Source organism: Rhinolophus ferrumequinum, chromosome 17 (assembly GCF_004115265.2).
Source record: "Rhinolophus ferrumequinum isolate MPI-CBG mRhiFer1 chromosome 17, mRhiFer1_v1.p, whole genome shotgun sequence".
NCBI classification, from domain to species: domain Eukaryota; kingdom Metazoa; phylum Chordata; class Mammalia; order Chiroptera; family Rhinolophidae; genus Rhinolophus; species Rhinolophus ferrumequinum.
In genome coordinates, this window is record NC_046300.1 from 27,837,000 (window position 1) to 27,853,145 (window position 16,146).

At 39.5% G+C, this 16,146-nt stretch overlaps 1 protein-coding gene across 2 annotated transcripts in view; it reads left to right on the plus strand.

Annotated features, from left to right (window-relative positions):
• Window positions 1-15,234, plus strand: part of EFHB (EF-hand domain family member B) — a 42,550-nt gene extending 27,316 nt beyond the window's left edge. The window contains exons 10-14 of one of the 2 annotated variants that reach the window (XM_033132297.1): window positions 2,157-2,311; window positions 8,018-8,225; window positions 10,789-11,001; window positions 12,396-12,577; window positions 14,900-15,192. In XM_033132297.1, coding sequence (XP_032988188.1) covers window positions 2,157-2,311; window positions 8,018-8,225; window positions 10,789-11,001; window positions 12,396-12,577; window positions 14,900-15,073 — 932 coding nt within the window. In that variant the 3' untranslated portion in view covers window positions 15,074-15,192. Of the gene's footprint in view, window positions 1-2,156; window positions 2,312-8,017; window positions 8,226-10,788; window positions 11,002-12,395; window positions 12,578-14,899 lie in introns of both variants that reach the window. The other variant, XM_033132298.1, reaches the window with a different exon arrangement.
• The last annotated feature ends 912 nt before the right edge of the window (window positions 15,235-16,146 follow it).

The following is a 16,146-nucleotide window of genomic DNA, read 5'->3' on the forward strand; positions in this document are numbered from 1 at the left end:
AATATGTCAGTACCAGCTTTGGTGCTGCATAGTGTAACTGTGAGAGGGGACTGTATATCTTCTCTGAACTTTTTCTGGAGCTCATGGATAGACACAGATTAACTAGGTTCTAGCCTTTTGTGACTGTTATATTAATGAATAGCATTTATTCCATGCAAAGCTCCAGAGTCTGCCTGCTTCCAGGAACATACTGGTTTCTTTACTGGGCCTGGATTTCTCCCTTACCCTTACTTAGGGAAACAAAGTCAGCTTTACAAAAAATGCCTCATCTATAGGGCCTGGAGTCATTGGTAAAGATGCCTCCAGGAAGAGTGCAAAGGCTGTGCCCAGCTCCCAGAATGCACCAGGACAAAGGTAGCGTGGAAGAGAGTCCAGGGCAGGTGGACAGTGGTGCATGGTGGGAATTGTTTGCAGGCAGAGTACAACTGAGGAACCTGTTCAGCTTTTCTGACTGCCATGTTATGGTAGCTAGGTTATGGATCTGTCTTAGGGCCAGCGCTTGTTCTCATGATTTTATCTCTTGGAGATGACTCTCAAGTAACCACAAGTAATTTGACATGAGCTTCATAAACTGGTTCAGGGCCAGGCCCGAAGAAGGTATCAACATATGTCTCACTCACCAGACAGTTAAACCTGCTTGGGTTGTGGTGGGAAATCCAGGTAGAGTTGGGAAAACAACTGTCAATGGGTACTTTGGATATTAACGGAGAGGAAAGGCCTCTGAAGATAAAAAAAATAAGCAACCAAGAGGCATCTTATGGAAAAATGAGGACCTTCTTTGCACAGAATAGTTACCCAAAGGGTTTATATCTGGGGAAGGAGTATGGCGGAGGAAAGGCAGCCATGCTTATTTGTCAAAAATCACCCCTAACCATCTTGATTTCCTCTCCCAGTGCCTCACTTGAGTTTTACCCACTTGAGGATGGTCTAATGGTGTCTGACTCCATTTCAGGTGACCTTGGTCTGAGGCACTTGTCCACTTCCTGGAACCAGCATTAGTTGTGGATTTCTCATCCATACTCAGGGTCTGCCCTTAGAACAAGACTTATCAGAGTGTGCATGATTAGCTCCTGATTTTATAAGAAATTTAGAGATGCTATAAATACCTATCCTTGACAGAGCCTAACATAGGGCCTTTTACAGAGTAAATGTAAATATGTTCCCTTGAACTGCAACCAATGTTGTGATTTAAATTAATGCATCCAGAGTATCACAGCCAACCAACAGCATGACCCTGCTCCAAGAAAGCAGGAAGGGATGGGTATAGGCCAGAGGAAAATGAACACAGGCAGAAGGTCTCTTCTGGTGACATGCACCAAGCCACCATATCTGAGGCAGTATGGTCAACTCTCGTCCAATTTCTGTCAACATTAACATCCAAAGAATATTTTCCAAAAGAGACTGCAAGGGGTGGGTTTATAGGCAGTGTGTGTGTTTGTATTTTCTTTGTGTCATAATTCAGGGAAGTTCCTTTAAGCCATGAACGGTAAATGAAGGCAATGGCCTGGACTAGGGGATGTAACAGGTGGATTGGAGAGGGCATTGCTTCCAGATAACTGAGGGGATTGTGGGTCAGGACTCTGGGTTAATGGAGCTGTGGATGGGATAGTGGTGCCGGTAGTGGTACAACAGGAAGCCGGGCTGAGAAATGGGAACTTATCGGCAGACTGAAGGTAGACTGGAAACTCGCACAAGGAAGGAGTAGGGAATTTGAGACCAGGTTTTACAAGGGCTCCCAGAGGTTCAGTCAACTCCAAGGCACATAGAGTAGCTCCCACGTCGAATCAGCCCCAGCTTACCAGGATCCTCAGCAGCGTAGACAAATGTCTGCTATGAGGCGGTCAGACCTTCACTGTCTTAGGAAAGGACTTCACAGCTGAGGGGGACTGATGATTCCCCCACAAATTTATTTTTTCAAAATTTTTCTCACTGAGCCAGAGGCATCACATAACACAGAAGTATTGATTTTTATCAATCACTTTATATACTTTTTTATATACAAGATTTTCTTTCATGCTGCGTAATAGTATTGGAGTTAGGTGTGAGATTTTTCATTCACAGAAGTTGTTAGATTTCTCACTTTCTCTCTTTTGGGATGAGAATAGTATTGACAAACTTTAAATTCACATAAAAGACTTTTTGCCTCTCTTCATTAGGAGCTGGTGACCTCATCTATAACAGACTTCCGGGTGAATATCTTCGAGGCAAGGATCGACAGCGAGCCCTGGTTGCAGCAGTTCGGCATCACTTGAAGAAAGTTAACTGTGAAAGCTTTGACACTTTGCTGGAAGCCTTCAGGCACTATGACAAGGCCAGTATCAGCAAAGCCTTTTGGTCTGTGCATGGGCTTACACATAGTGGCAGGGTGGTGTAGATCAGGGGACAGCCAACTCTGGCCTGTGAGTCAAATCCAGGTACCACCTATTTTTGTAAATAGTTTTACATGCCCATTTGTTTTAAGTATTGTCTGTGGATGCTTTTGTACTATAAATGCACAGTGGTGCATCAGAGACTGAATGACCTACAAAACCTAAAATATTTACTTTTTGGCCATTGAGAGAAAAAAGTTTGCTGTCCCTGGCAGTAGAACAGAGATTGTTAAAGTGTGGTTCTTGTACCACCATCAGCATCACTTGAGAACGTGTTTAAAATGCACATTGTAATGCCCACCCCAGACCTACTGAATTAGGAACTCAGGGTTGGGTCCTAGCAATTGTTTTAACAGACCTTTCAAGTGATTCTGATGCACATTCAAATGTGAGAACTACTATTGTAGATTATTAAACTGTAGTGTGCTGGGAGCAAGTGGAGGGGAGCACTGTGGATTCCTGGGGACGACTCCTGAGGTAGAGACAATTTATACCTAAATCTGAATACGTACACACAGTACTGTCAGTCCAAGTCCAAGCCAAGCTGAGAATGTTCCTCCCCTGGGGGAGCAGGCTGTGGTTTCAGTTTTGATTAGGCAAGATATTCAATTTTCAAGCTCCTCTCAGTTTCATCCTTTGATAAAGTCAGATCAATCTAGAGCTGCATACTTACCTCACAGCATTTGAGGCCATCACAGGATTGCTTTTACCAAGCTGCATCACCTTTAGGTTATACTAAGGAGCACCATTATGCAAACGGCTTGTGCAACAGGGCACTTTGTTTTTGTTAGCATGCCCATGAGGCTGTTATTTATTTTTGTCACATGCATCCTGTTTATAAGGAAACCTAGTCTTTCTCCAGGAAATCACTGTGCTTCCTCTAAGTATCTGGTTTGTTTTTACATCATTGACAGCGTGAATTTTATACAGATTGTGCATACTTTTTTGACTTGGCTGCCAGGAAGCTCAGAGTCAGTTCAATGAAACACATCTAGTTTGTGAACATGATCTTATAGCATATATTTCGATATTTTTATTTAGGTTTCATTATAATTTTTTCCATCCTCATATTCTCTTTGCCCTGATTTCCTCACTTTTGGGGGTTCTGTTTAATTGTACTTATTTTTCTAGGCAGCCTCAGAACCATTTTAGAATGAGATTAAAATAAACAAATTAAACTTATAAATAAATCTGTGATGATGCGATGCATCATGATCTTGATATGAGAAGAAAAAGAACAGAATAATTTTAGTTTATCTCAAAAAGAAAATATAATCCTCTCCTCCAGTGTTGCGTACAGCTTTGAAAAAGTTACACTTCACATTTTTTATCTTAAAAAAATCTTGGTCACTCATTGGCTAATTTATTTTATTTGTTTTTAGATTAGGGCTTGTGTACCTGTGTTGTACTAATGAATAAAAGTGGGTTAATATTCTCATTTAAGTTTGTACTAATTATGTAGAGATATACACCAGTAAGTCATCAATTACATTACCCACAAAGTTGTGTTTAAAGAAAATGTAAGTACTCAACTGTTTGTCTGTTTTTTAATAGAGACCAATTGCTATTTATGGGTAATTTAAAAAGTGATTTTTCATTATTAAAATATGTAAGCTAAAAATAAGTACATTTTATGCTTTACTCAAATCTAGGTATCTTACAAAGATGATACCCAGGGAAATTTACATAGTAGTGGGATGAATGAGAAAACCTACGTAATACATAATTCTCTGCTTTTAAAAAAATTCATTTTAAATGTAATTATAGGCAAGACGATCATCTTAATAGCTGTTGATTATCTTAGTGAACCACCAGGCACATTCCTTATTATAAAATTAAATTAAGCAGAGAGAAAATTACTGAGAATTATTTAATGCTGATATACCTTTTAAATAGTAAACTTTTAATACGTACAATGTAGTTTCCAGTATCCTTGAGGAGCTTTTTCGCTGAGAGGGTAATAACATGTGGGTCTTCCTTGGACAGCTGTAGGACAATTTTTGATTATTTGAATCTTATATTGTTGAATGCCCATTTTTAATTTAATGGAAAAACAATACAAAACAAACTATGATTTCCTAAATGAGTCTTCTTGGCCAGAGGACTAAGTCTGTTATTTATTGAACACTCACAATACATGAAACATTATTCCGTATAATGTGTAGATTTTCTATTTAGGGAACTTAAAATCTACAGGCAAAAAAAGTGTATCATGTGCCAGAATGGTCCCTGCAGAGTCCCAAATTTTCCAAGTAAGTCTACATAATTCCCACTCTTTGTATTCTAATTATTATCCAGGAAGCAGCTGAGATGGGGTGACTCATTTTGGGGGACAGCTTTACGCACTAACCAAAGTGCTTTACTGAGATGTCAGCAGGAGCTGGTAAGGCAGGTAGACAGTTGTGGAGAAGGCTAATCCAAAGCTCAGTTCTACAGGATGGCCGTGGATGGTTGGGGCAGGAATGGTTCACTGAATACCTTTCCTAACAGCGCATTGTTGAGTAGCTTGCGCTATAAGGCGCACCACCGTCAGACTAAAAATGGTCCAGAAAGCAAAACACATGACTCAGGTTAATTTCCTGGGCCATACTGTTGTAACTGGAGCTGGTTGATTGGACTGCAATAGCAATTCCGTAACTTGCAAATGTGTCCGCAGTGGTGAGGCACCACCAATAGCTCTGAAAAAGGACAAAGGCTTGATGTAGTCTGTCTGCCAGGAGCATGGGGGCAATGCCTTGTGTGTGATGTGTCCTCTCCCACCATGAGACAAATGGGCCAATTTTTGGCAGGAGTCACAGTTTGGCACGCAGTGGTAGCCTCTGCATCAGAAACAGAGTGTTTTACTTCGTGCCCTGTCTATTATGGTGGTAATGGTGGGTGTGTTGCCATGTCTGGTTAAAAAATAGCAGCAGTGGTGGCAATCTGAATGGTTCAGGCCCAATCAGAAGCTTAATTCCAGTTATTCTTATCGGAGAATACACCCTGACCATGGTCATCTATATGAATTACCCAGATGGCTCAGTCAGTAGTCAGGATGTGTTTCCGTAGTTTTCATACTCCAAAAGAAGTGTCTGTAACCTTCCAGTCTGTAGCTTTACAAGTGGCAGACAAAATAGGCAAGCCATTGGCAGCAATCCAAGAGTCAATGAAACTATAATAAGTTCATCAAGGGGAGGATTGGCCAGAGCCATGAGAATAGCCTTGGGTTCTGCCCACGGTGTACAGTGACTGTCTATTTTTGGTCCTTCGTAGCTCTCTTTGAGGTTTAAAGCCATAGCAGCCCAGTGAAGGCCATTGGGTTTCAGGTTAGTGTACGAGGCCCAGGCAATTAGGGGAGCCTCTGTGAACTGAGGGTCCCATTGAGCCCAGTGGCTTTGCTCTACGTGGCAAAGGTGAATAAAATTTTCCCCAAAAGCGTTGCTGCCCCTTTTCGTGTAAAACTTGTTACTAGTGCTGGGCTGGCTGCCTTCTTGAATATGCCATTATCATCTCACAAATGAGGCTTGTTAAGCCCTTTCTACGGGGGTCTAAGTTGGCTTACGTCAAGATGCTTATACTGGATATCACAAGACCTCCATGGGTCAATTGTTCAGTTTAAACAAGAACTCAGTAACTGACTAATAGCCAGTTTTCAAAAGGTGTCTACCTGGTGATTGAGTTAGGGGTGCAGTGAGTCTTAAACCTCCAGGGGGCACCTGCAAATGGAGGGTGCCTCTGTTTTCCAGAGGCTGTAAGTGACAAAATGATTCATCATGGAGACTTGTCGCTCGAAGGGGTTATTAGGGCTGTGTCTCCTCAAAGCTCCTAGAGTTCTCTGCACGTGGCTTTCTTGATCGTTAAGTGTCCCTGGCACTGAAGGGCATTCATAATACAGGCATGTAATGTGTCAATACCAATTACTCATTTAGCAGTGGACGCCACAGAAGTACCTTCTCCATTTCAGACAAACCCTATCCAGCTCCACTAGCTGCATCCATACCTCTCGTCCCCCTGCAGACTCAGTAGGATGATGAATTTGGCACACATACCCAAAGAAGCCATAAAAAGTTCCAGTCTCCCCTCCTCTGAAGTACCACAGTGCACTTGGACCAACACATGTGGCCTTTGATCTTCCTCGGGGACGGGGAGACATTAGTCCCACATCTAGTCATCTTCTTTGAACCGCTGAGGTCGGGGTATGTGGGAGGGAGACATCAAGGGTGCAGAGCGAGAGAGTGGCTTTGCACCTGGTGAGCTAGAAACATTTACTTTGAATTTTGTCTGGTATGGTGGTGGCATGCAGCCCAAAGAAATAAACCACCAAAGTTTTCAGTCCACACAAAGCCCTATTTCTGGCAGCAACGTCATCGTTTATTGATGCCATCTATTTCAGTTGGGAAGACCTGTTGATTTAACACCCACAGCCCCTATTGCTTTGTAGCTAGGGCTGTGGAGTATGCATTTTCAGTTGACTTGGGCTTGCAGCAGAGGCTTTTATAAAGGAGTCTACTTAATCCAGGGCATTTGTAGCTGCCTTGTCAAGATAACATATTTTAAATTCTCAATCTGTTTCAACGTGAGGGTTAAGGACATTTTCCAGGCCTACGGATCTGACTGCAGGAATTTATGTAGAATTCATTGGGTTAGCTTTCGTTCTCCAGTGATCACTTTTCATCAGCACTCTAGATCCAGTCCTGGGCCTAAGAGCTGAATAGTCAATGAGGCATTTATGGTTTCCTTTGGGAGTCAGTCTGTCTTAGAGCAGTTGCTCTGAGAGGGCCTAAGCTCCCTGATAGCAGCCGGGATGCACTGTAAAAACACTCAGATCTCTTAGTATCATCTCATAATGGATTTAAGGGTGGCTTGATAGACTGCAGGAGGGGCTGGGTGGTAAGTCATCCCAAGCTCTTGCCATTCTTCCTTAACAAGCATTATGTGCTCTGTCCCCTCATTTCCCAAGTGATCAAACCAGTTTCTGCCCAGAGCCTTCATAAATTTCCATCCTGTCACACTCAGTGTAGGTGCTCCTGTTTTTAACTGTTGTCTGAAAGGGAGTGGCAACTTCCCCTTTTCCCCCATCCAGGATGAATCTTAGGGCTGATTGTTACAATGGGGGCCAACCGGCAAACTGGTAGCAGGTCCCTCTTGCCCATATGAGTGATGACAACACACAGGCAACTGTCTTTGAACCTGCCTCCCTGTACTTGGCCAGCAGCTCTTTCCCCAATTTCTCCTCCTTACCAGCCAATGAAGTTGAGGACCAGTTAACACCACCCAGGTGGAACACCAGACCACTTTGAAAGTATGGAACATCGTAGAAGCTGTCAAAGTTATACAACACTGGTCACGTGAAATGTCAGCCACGAATCATGGTCACAGCTGCTCTACCACAGTATAAACAGCACGATTTAAAGAAAAAAAATGGTTCAAATAGAATGAACAAGGATTTTGAACCACACCCTGCTCCAATCAGGGTTGAAATTACTGTGCATGTATCAGGTTGACACCATGAGGACCAATCTCGCTTAATAGTTGACGCCTCTGACGTGAAAAATAAGACAAATTCTTTGAATTGATGGGATATTATTCTTAAACGAAATAATAGATATTGCATACACTTCTCTTGATGACAAGGCTTACTTTTTTTTATTTAATTTTATGTATAACAGAAGGGAGATGGGGTGATAGATAAAGCTGAGCTTCGGGAAGCGTGTGACCAGGCCAACCTGCATGTAGATGAGAAGCTCCTGGACCAACTATTTGACTATTGTGATGTGGATAATGATGGGCTGATTAACTACCTAGAATTTGCCAATTTTCTTAACTGGAAAGATAAAGTGCCTCTTAAAGAGTATGAAGAGAGGGTCATCATTAAAGGTATTTAATTTTTGAAAAATTGCAAAATTCTTAAATGTACTTTTATACTATTTTCATTTTTCTAGGAGTACATGTCTTCTTAACTTCAATATTATATATTTTTAAATGTGCACATATATGCCTATTTATTTGCTTGTTTATGCATAGACTCTCTGTAGAAAGATAGGAAAGAATTTGGTAACATTTGTTGTTTCCGGGGAGAGGGAACTGAGGGATAGGGTATCAGCAAGACTCCTTTTTCTTTATCTGTCTTTTTGTATCTTCGATTTTGGAACCATGTATTACTCATTCAGGAGAAAAAAATTAAAAGTAAAACAATTTACTCTGAAATCCAAAATATGAAAGATAGTTTCTCAGAAAGTTGTGTGAAAACCATTGTCTTCGAGTAATTATCTCCCTTCCTCTAGGGAAATTCACTAGTAAAATAGAATTTTACATAGGAAAATTTGATTTTTAAATTTAGAAAAAAGGAAAAACATAATTGTTACCTTTATTCAAATATTTTTATGTTTAGGTATTAGATTCCTGTATCACTAATCATATATAGATATACATACATACCTACCTGTATGTGTGTATGCATATATTTTAAACATAGCCTAAATCATAGCAAATGTACCATTTTTATTTGGTTTTTTTAAAATTTAACTTTCACATTTCTATGGAATGAAGAGATGCTTTTATGTTTTCTTTAAACTTCATTGTTAGTTCCCTCATGCTGGTGTATTATGAATTACTAAACCATTTCCTCATTCTTTGAAATTTAGGTTATATCTAGACATTTTTAAAGTAATATGGGTAACGCTATAACGATTATTATCTTTCAAAAAGCTTTCTGTTTCTAATTATATCTCATTTCTTATGAATGTTATTATTATCCCAGAAGTAACTCTCTTTACATATTTTCATTTTGCTTTTCTAAATGATTTTACCAATTTGCAGCTTCATCAGCCAAGGCTGTGATAAGGTTTTACTCCAACTGTGTTACCATTGAGTGTTATTTCAAACATTCTTGTAATTTAGTTGGTATATAATGATGCATCATTTGCTTTAATTTTCAAATCTTGATTATTAGGGAGGATTGACTATTTAAAAAGGTTGTTTGCATTTTTATTCCTCTTGGAATATCTCTTTCCTAAAAAGTAAAGATACTACTGTTTGTATTTTTATTCGTCAGTCATGCCTTTCTGCAAGGCCAAAACCAAAATTGAGGCTTTTATTGATGATGTGACACTTTCCAAGTTTGTGGGAAAGCCTTGCTAGTCTATCTACTGGGAAAACAGGAGACTCTTTTCTACTTAATGAAGTTTTTTTTTTATAGAAAACAACTCTACCCCGATCTCAAAAATAAAGAAAGGGGTGGTTTTTCCTTCTTGGCACAACTCATGAAGGAGTGGGGTAAATGCAGAAGCCTGTTTTTAAACCAGGCAGTTCTTTTCATTGTTCCTGGTTTTGGGGTCCTGACTTCATCATCCATTTTCATTGGAGTTCTTGAGGTTTTTCATCTTCTAAGATAGTGACCAGTGGGTCAGAAGGGACTCAGGAATTTTTTTTATATCAAATTCTACCTTACTGTTGACTTCTGAAGGAAAGGGTGTGTCTTCTAAGACAGTGGCTTTCAAACCGTTTTCTGAGGAACTGTTTTTCATACTTTGAATAGATTTCTGCTTTTTGGGGGGAGGGGATACGAGGAGGGGATTAGAGGATCTGAAACACTGGGCCTGTATGCTTTCAAGGCAACAGTTGGCATGTGCTGAATGGAGGTGGTGCAGACTTTAGAGAGGCATAGCATGCCTTTTCTCATTTGCCAGGATTCCCACCCCACTCTAATACTGGGGCACCATTTGCCTTTGCAACCCTTACTTGGGCTTTCCCAGAATGGTGAGACGTCTTCTAGAGCTTGAAAGACCACCGCGCCCTCTGATGCTATCTGTGGCATTACCAGCTCTGTGAAAAAGAATGTGTCAGGAATTGAGTGAAATTTCAGAATTATCTCAGCAAAGCGAATCTGCAAAAGATGTCAGAGTCATGCAATTTCAGTTCTCTCAGGGTTTTCTTTTAAGCACTGATTTGGAGGGAGTTATTTATATTCCTGAGCTCACAGTTGAGTTCTCATTGGTTCTCCAAATGTTACAATACATTGGGCTCCCCGCCATGGTCAGGTACGTGTGGGATTTACAACTCTATCTTTTCCTGTATCTCTCTAGGGCACAGTACTAGGGACATCTCTGGTAATCCTGTAGTTCAAGTTCATTATGAAAATAAGCTCTAATTTAAAAAACGAGGAAAGAAAAAAATAGGTTCTATGTTTTCATTTGGTTTTTCAGATTTGAAAGTTTTAATCTAAAGAGAGTAGAGTAGCAAAAAGAAATATTCAAGATTCCAGTTTCTTGCTATGTGACACTGGCCTGAACTTGCTCTTCCACAGTGGGGTGCTGGTATCAGTCTCAGTTTCCACCAGCAAGAAGGGACTAAATGGGAAAACTGATTTTGTTGCAAAGTTGCAAGTACCAGGTAATAACTTCTTTCTGTACTTTTTCCTCCTTTCCCTCTTTGCTTAAAGGTAGAAAACCAGATTGTGCAAACACTGCTGAGGCTACTGCTGAAGAATCTGAACCAACTCTCCTGATAAAGCCTGAAGATATTGTCTTAAAAGAACCAGGGAGGTCAGAAAAGACTCTCCGGACACTTTTGAGGCCAAGCGATAAAGTTTCTAATCACTATAAGACAACGTCTTCTGAGATCAGTGCGGTTGTAGGAGCTGTTCCTTCTATGTGTGAGTATGTCACATTATTTGTTGAATTTTAAAAGGATCAGCAAACATAGAAGCGAAGTGTCCTTTCTTTGTCCTTGCATTATCCCCAGCCTCTGTCTTTATTAGGCTGTAAGTTTCTCAAACCCTAGGACCTTTTATTTAATTCTCTATCTAAGCACTCAATGTGGGGTCTCAGTAACTGTAGGCTGAACTGAACTATCGTTAATGGTGACCAAGTAAAGTGATTTTCTCTATATTAAGAAAATCGAAAGCATCATAGATCAGAACAGTGGATAGTGTACATTGTAGTAATTCAGACTTCACCAAGCTTTAGGAGACTTTTAAGCCACATGATGCTTCACTACAAACAGATTTGCTTTCAGATTTTTGAAGACCTCCTACAAAACAATTCTCAATATCTTCATTCTCCATCTATTATTAGTTTGTGAGGGCTGCCATAACAAGTACCACCAATTGGTTGGCTTACATAGAAATCTATTGTCTCCCAGTTCTGGAGGTTAGAAGTCTGAGATCAAACTGCTGGCAGGGTCGGTTCCTTCTGAGGACCGTGAAGGAGCGGTTCCAGGCTCCTCTCTTAGCTCCCAGTGGTTTACTGCTAATCTCTGTGCTCCTTGGTCTCTGCTGCGTCACCCTGATCTCTGCCTTCATCTTTACAGGGTGTTCTCCTGGGTGAGTGTCTCCTGTGTGGCCAAATGTCCCCTTTTTATAAGGACTCCAGTCATATTGGGTTAGGGGCCTACTCCAGTATGATCTTAACTTAATTAAGTATATCTGCAATGACCCTATTTCCTAGTACATTCTAGGTACTAGGGGTTAGGATTTTAACATGTGAATCTGGGGATGATACAGTTCAACCAGTAACACCCCATCTTGATATCAACCATGATGAATACTTGTTATTTAGGAAGACTATTTTATGTATGTCAAGGTCATTTCCTTGGATTAAGGACATGATTAAGGATTTACATATTTTTCATAACTGGATTTTATAGACATGCTGTATACATTCTAGTGGAATGAGATCTTGCTACTCTTTAGTGCTGTCCAATAGAAATATAATTGGAGTCATACGTGTGTATATTTAAAAAATTTTAGTAGCCACATTAAGAAAAAGAAACAGGTGAAATTAATTTTAATAGTATATGTACTTTATATATAATATGTATCTCCAAAATATTATCATTTCAACAAATAATCAATATAAAACGATTAATTAAATATTTCACTTTTTGGGGGTATGAAAAATCTCTGACATTTAGTGTGTGTTTTACCCTTGCAGCTCATCTCAATTTAGGCTGGCCACATTTCAAGTGCTCAATAGCCACACATGGCTGGTGGATACTTTGTACAGCTAGTTATAGAATGTCTGTTTTCCTCCCTCACTGATATCCTAGGTTATCCCATCTGTGGTGTTCCAACCATTCGGTCTGATATTCCTGCCCCCAGAATTCGCCGCATCAGTGATAGAACTAATTATGGTGAAGAGGGTAATGCCTATTCCTTACTACATCCTACCATCTTTGGCCAGAAAGGAGTGTATGAAAGAGACTTCTTCAAGACCAGATCAAAAAAAGAGGTACAACATATTATTTCAAAAGGATTGAAAGAAATCGCAACTTTACGTAATCATGGGAATGTTTACTTACCGGTAACTATTTAATTTTAGACATTTTAAAACTTGAGCTTTCATATTAGTCATCAAAAGTCATCAGAATCCACCAATATAGGATTCTTGAGGACAAAGTTCAATTTGATTGTGACATTTTGGTACAATTCTTAAAGTAGAATTTACTCTGTGATTGGAAGCATTACTTTCATGTCATATATTCTCTATGACCTCAGTATAAAAATGAAAGTGTTTTCCTAAGACACTCAACATTATTCTGACTTGAGAAAAAACAAAAAGGATCAATCTCTTCCTTGGGTAAGTATCTTTAGGGTGTTGGGTCCCCAGAACCAAAGAGTAAGTATGAATAGGGTCACTCTGCCACCCTCCTTATGTATTGCTGTCATAAGTCTCAGATTATGTGCAACGAGCAGTGATTTAAAACATTCTGTCCTATACCATGTGTCAGCCCATGTATCTTGATGCTTTTTTTTCCCCCTAAGAAAACATGGTCCTCATATCCCAGGTGATGTTCTTCCTAGATGGGTTATCAAGCAGGTGCAACCAGTTAGCCCCTGCTGTTCTGAGAGCCAAGCATTAATAGCAGTGCTGGGTCAGAACAGTCTGTCTAGATTTAGGGAGCAACTGCTTCTTCAGAACTTTCATATCTGGAGCTGGAAATACTATGAATAGACATATGATGCTTTCTGGGATTTCAAATGAAGGGTTGATAGCTTGAAACTTACTAAATACAAATTTAATTAATAACAGATTCCTTCCAGCGCTTCATTCTGCTGGTGGGGGAGAGGGGAAGAAAGAAATTCAGATGATGCCTGCTGGCTGGTCCCAAAGAAGGAACCCAGGATTCCCCCCAGGGGGTCAGAGAAGAGACACTCCCAGACAGAGTTTTCACTTCCCTCAGTCACTTCCAAGGGCCTGTGAAATAGAAGCTCAGGGTTGCTCCGCCTTGCCAAAAAAAACCCCCAAATTTCCTGCTGGTTTCATGAAGCCTAAAATTCTTTTACTAGGAAGTCATCCTTTATCTCACAATTCTAGATAAATCATAAGAACCCCAAGACCTAGTTGGAGTAATAATGCTAACTTGAGAACAGATATGGGTTTCTGTAAAAATATTATATTAGCTAATCAAGACGTGACTATGGATGCTGCTGGACCAGGGGAGGAATGCCTCCTGAGGCGTGGGGAAGGAAGCAAAGGAGGAGCAGCTCTGGGGTGCCCAAGACTGACTCGGACAACTTCCTGAGTCCACTCCACAGGGACATTCTTTACCTGCCATTGAGTGGGGGAATAGCAGCTGTGCATAGGGACCTTAGGTGTTTTTGCTGTAAGCCACAGCTGCTGGCAGTGCTGTTCTTCTGAATTTCAAGTGTATTTGATTATACTAATTTCCCACAAGGGCACATCATTTCTAGGGGATCTTTTAATTGTTAAGATTCTGTTACATAGATGTATTCTACAACTGTTCTGTTTTTTTGGCTTTTCTATTCACTGTCTAAACTTTCTTTCATTTCCTCTTTTCTTCTATATGCTTCATAGTAAATGTTTTTCCTCTTAGCTTTAGTTCCATTTTTTCCCCCAAAATCTTTTATTCCTTCTACTCATTCACTACTAGTCCTTATCTTTCCTTTCTTATACTTTTCCTGGGACATAAGAAGCATATTTCCGCTCATCTCTTTTAATAATTATCACTGCAGAGATATTATTAATAACCAAAATTTGCTGGTTTTCAATATGCTCAGATTTTAGCCTGCACAATCTCTCTGGCAGTTGCACACCTACAACTGTAAAGTTTACATCATTTTATAACTAGAGACATTTTATAAGTGTCCCTATTTAAAGGAAGAGAAACCAATATGGAAGGGGTTTACGTGACATTCGTAGGTCATAGTAATAAGAAGTAACTGAGATGGAACTCAAATGCAGCAAGAATTCTATCTTCAACTCTTTCTGTTTGAATTTGGTTGCCTCCCTTTAAAATAACCAGAAACACTTAGAGTTGAAAGTAATTTTATATATTGGCTAGTACAGTTGAACACCCTCATATTCATATTAACAAAATTATGCCTGAAATGAAAGTACTGGATTTTGATATTTGCTCATTACATGTAATGAGCACGCACACACACACACACACACACACACCCCTCCCTCACACACACCTGTTTTGGGATAAATATCCATAGTCTTAGATGTTCCAAACATATTTTAAAAATTCAAATTTATGAATGTATAAATCTTGGTCTGACTTTCAATGTTTTTTTTCCCCCCTAGATTGCAGAGATATTATGTAACATTGGTGTCAAGCTTTCTGAGGAAGAATTTGAAAACGTGTGGAAACTTGCATCAGAAAAACATCACAGAGGAGAAGTTTGTGTTGAGAACATTAGAAATGTTCTAGATGAGCTACAACATGCAGACCGGATCAAGTGTAAAACAACCACGTGATATTTTTGGAGTTCATTCATTTAAATAAAAGAATTGTTAAATCTGTGTTCATCTAAAATATTCAGTCCATTCTGATTTTAGCTATTACGTTATAATTCAGCAGTCACTGTGGTAGGACTCATATGCCTGTATATGTTGATAATAAATTAGATTTTGGATTTAAAAATGTATTGTTTTTTATGAAGCACCAAAGAACTTGATGGGCTCTTGGAGGCTTAACCTTTAATCTCATCAAAGGCATAGTTTGGAATGATATTAGAAGTTTGTAATGTTTAGTAATCCTAAGAAGTCATTCTAAATTGTTGATTGTCTGAAATTCAAAGTCTGGTTTGTGATGCCAGGTTCACAGAATTTTGTCTTCCACATGTTGTTAATTTTTTCTTTAGGCATCACTATGACAACGTAAGCTTAGTGGGCTTTTAGTCTGTATGAGCATCTGTGGAAAACAAACTTAATCACAAGGTGCAGGATTTAGAGAGCAAACATTTGAGTTCCAACAATGACATAATGGCCATTCACTTTTCATATCTTTCTGTGGACAGAAAAGCATATGTAGAATATGCTGAAGAATCTGAAGAGGACACAGCTGACCCACCATTCGATGTAGTTTTAGAGAGTTATTAGTAGCAAACTGTACTGAATCATTCCTTCCCTCATGCCTTGTATATTTGGTGTACAAATATGATGCCGGCATGGATGAGGTATGGATGGTGGGGGTGTGCGATCCCAGCACAGCGGGAGCTTTGTCTAAAGCTTAAAAGAGTACCGGTGTGGGTTAAATTTGAAACTGAAGCTTTATCAGAAATATAACTTGATTGATGACATGAGAAATAATGTGTCCTCTACAAATATTTCTCTGTGATAGACCTTGACTATTTGTTGTCTATTAGTGTGAGAAATTATTGTTTCACTTTGATATTGTGGTTATGTTGTAGTCTATCATTACTTTACAAAAAAGAGAAACCTAAGGTTTAAAAAGTTGTTTTCCCCAATCTCCAGAAAAATTAATTTTATAATACACTTATTTATAGGTAATTTATGTTAAAAATTTAGCTTTTCATTTTGAAATACTT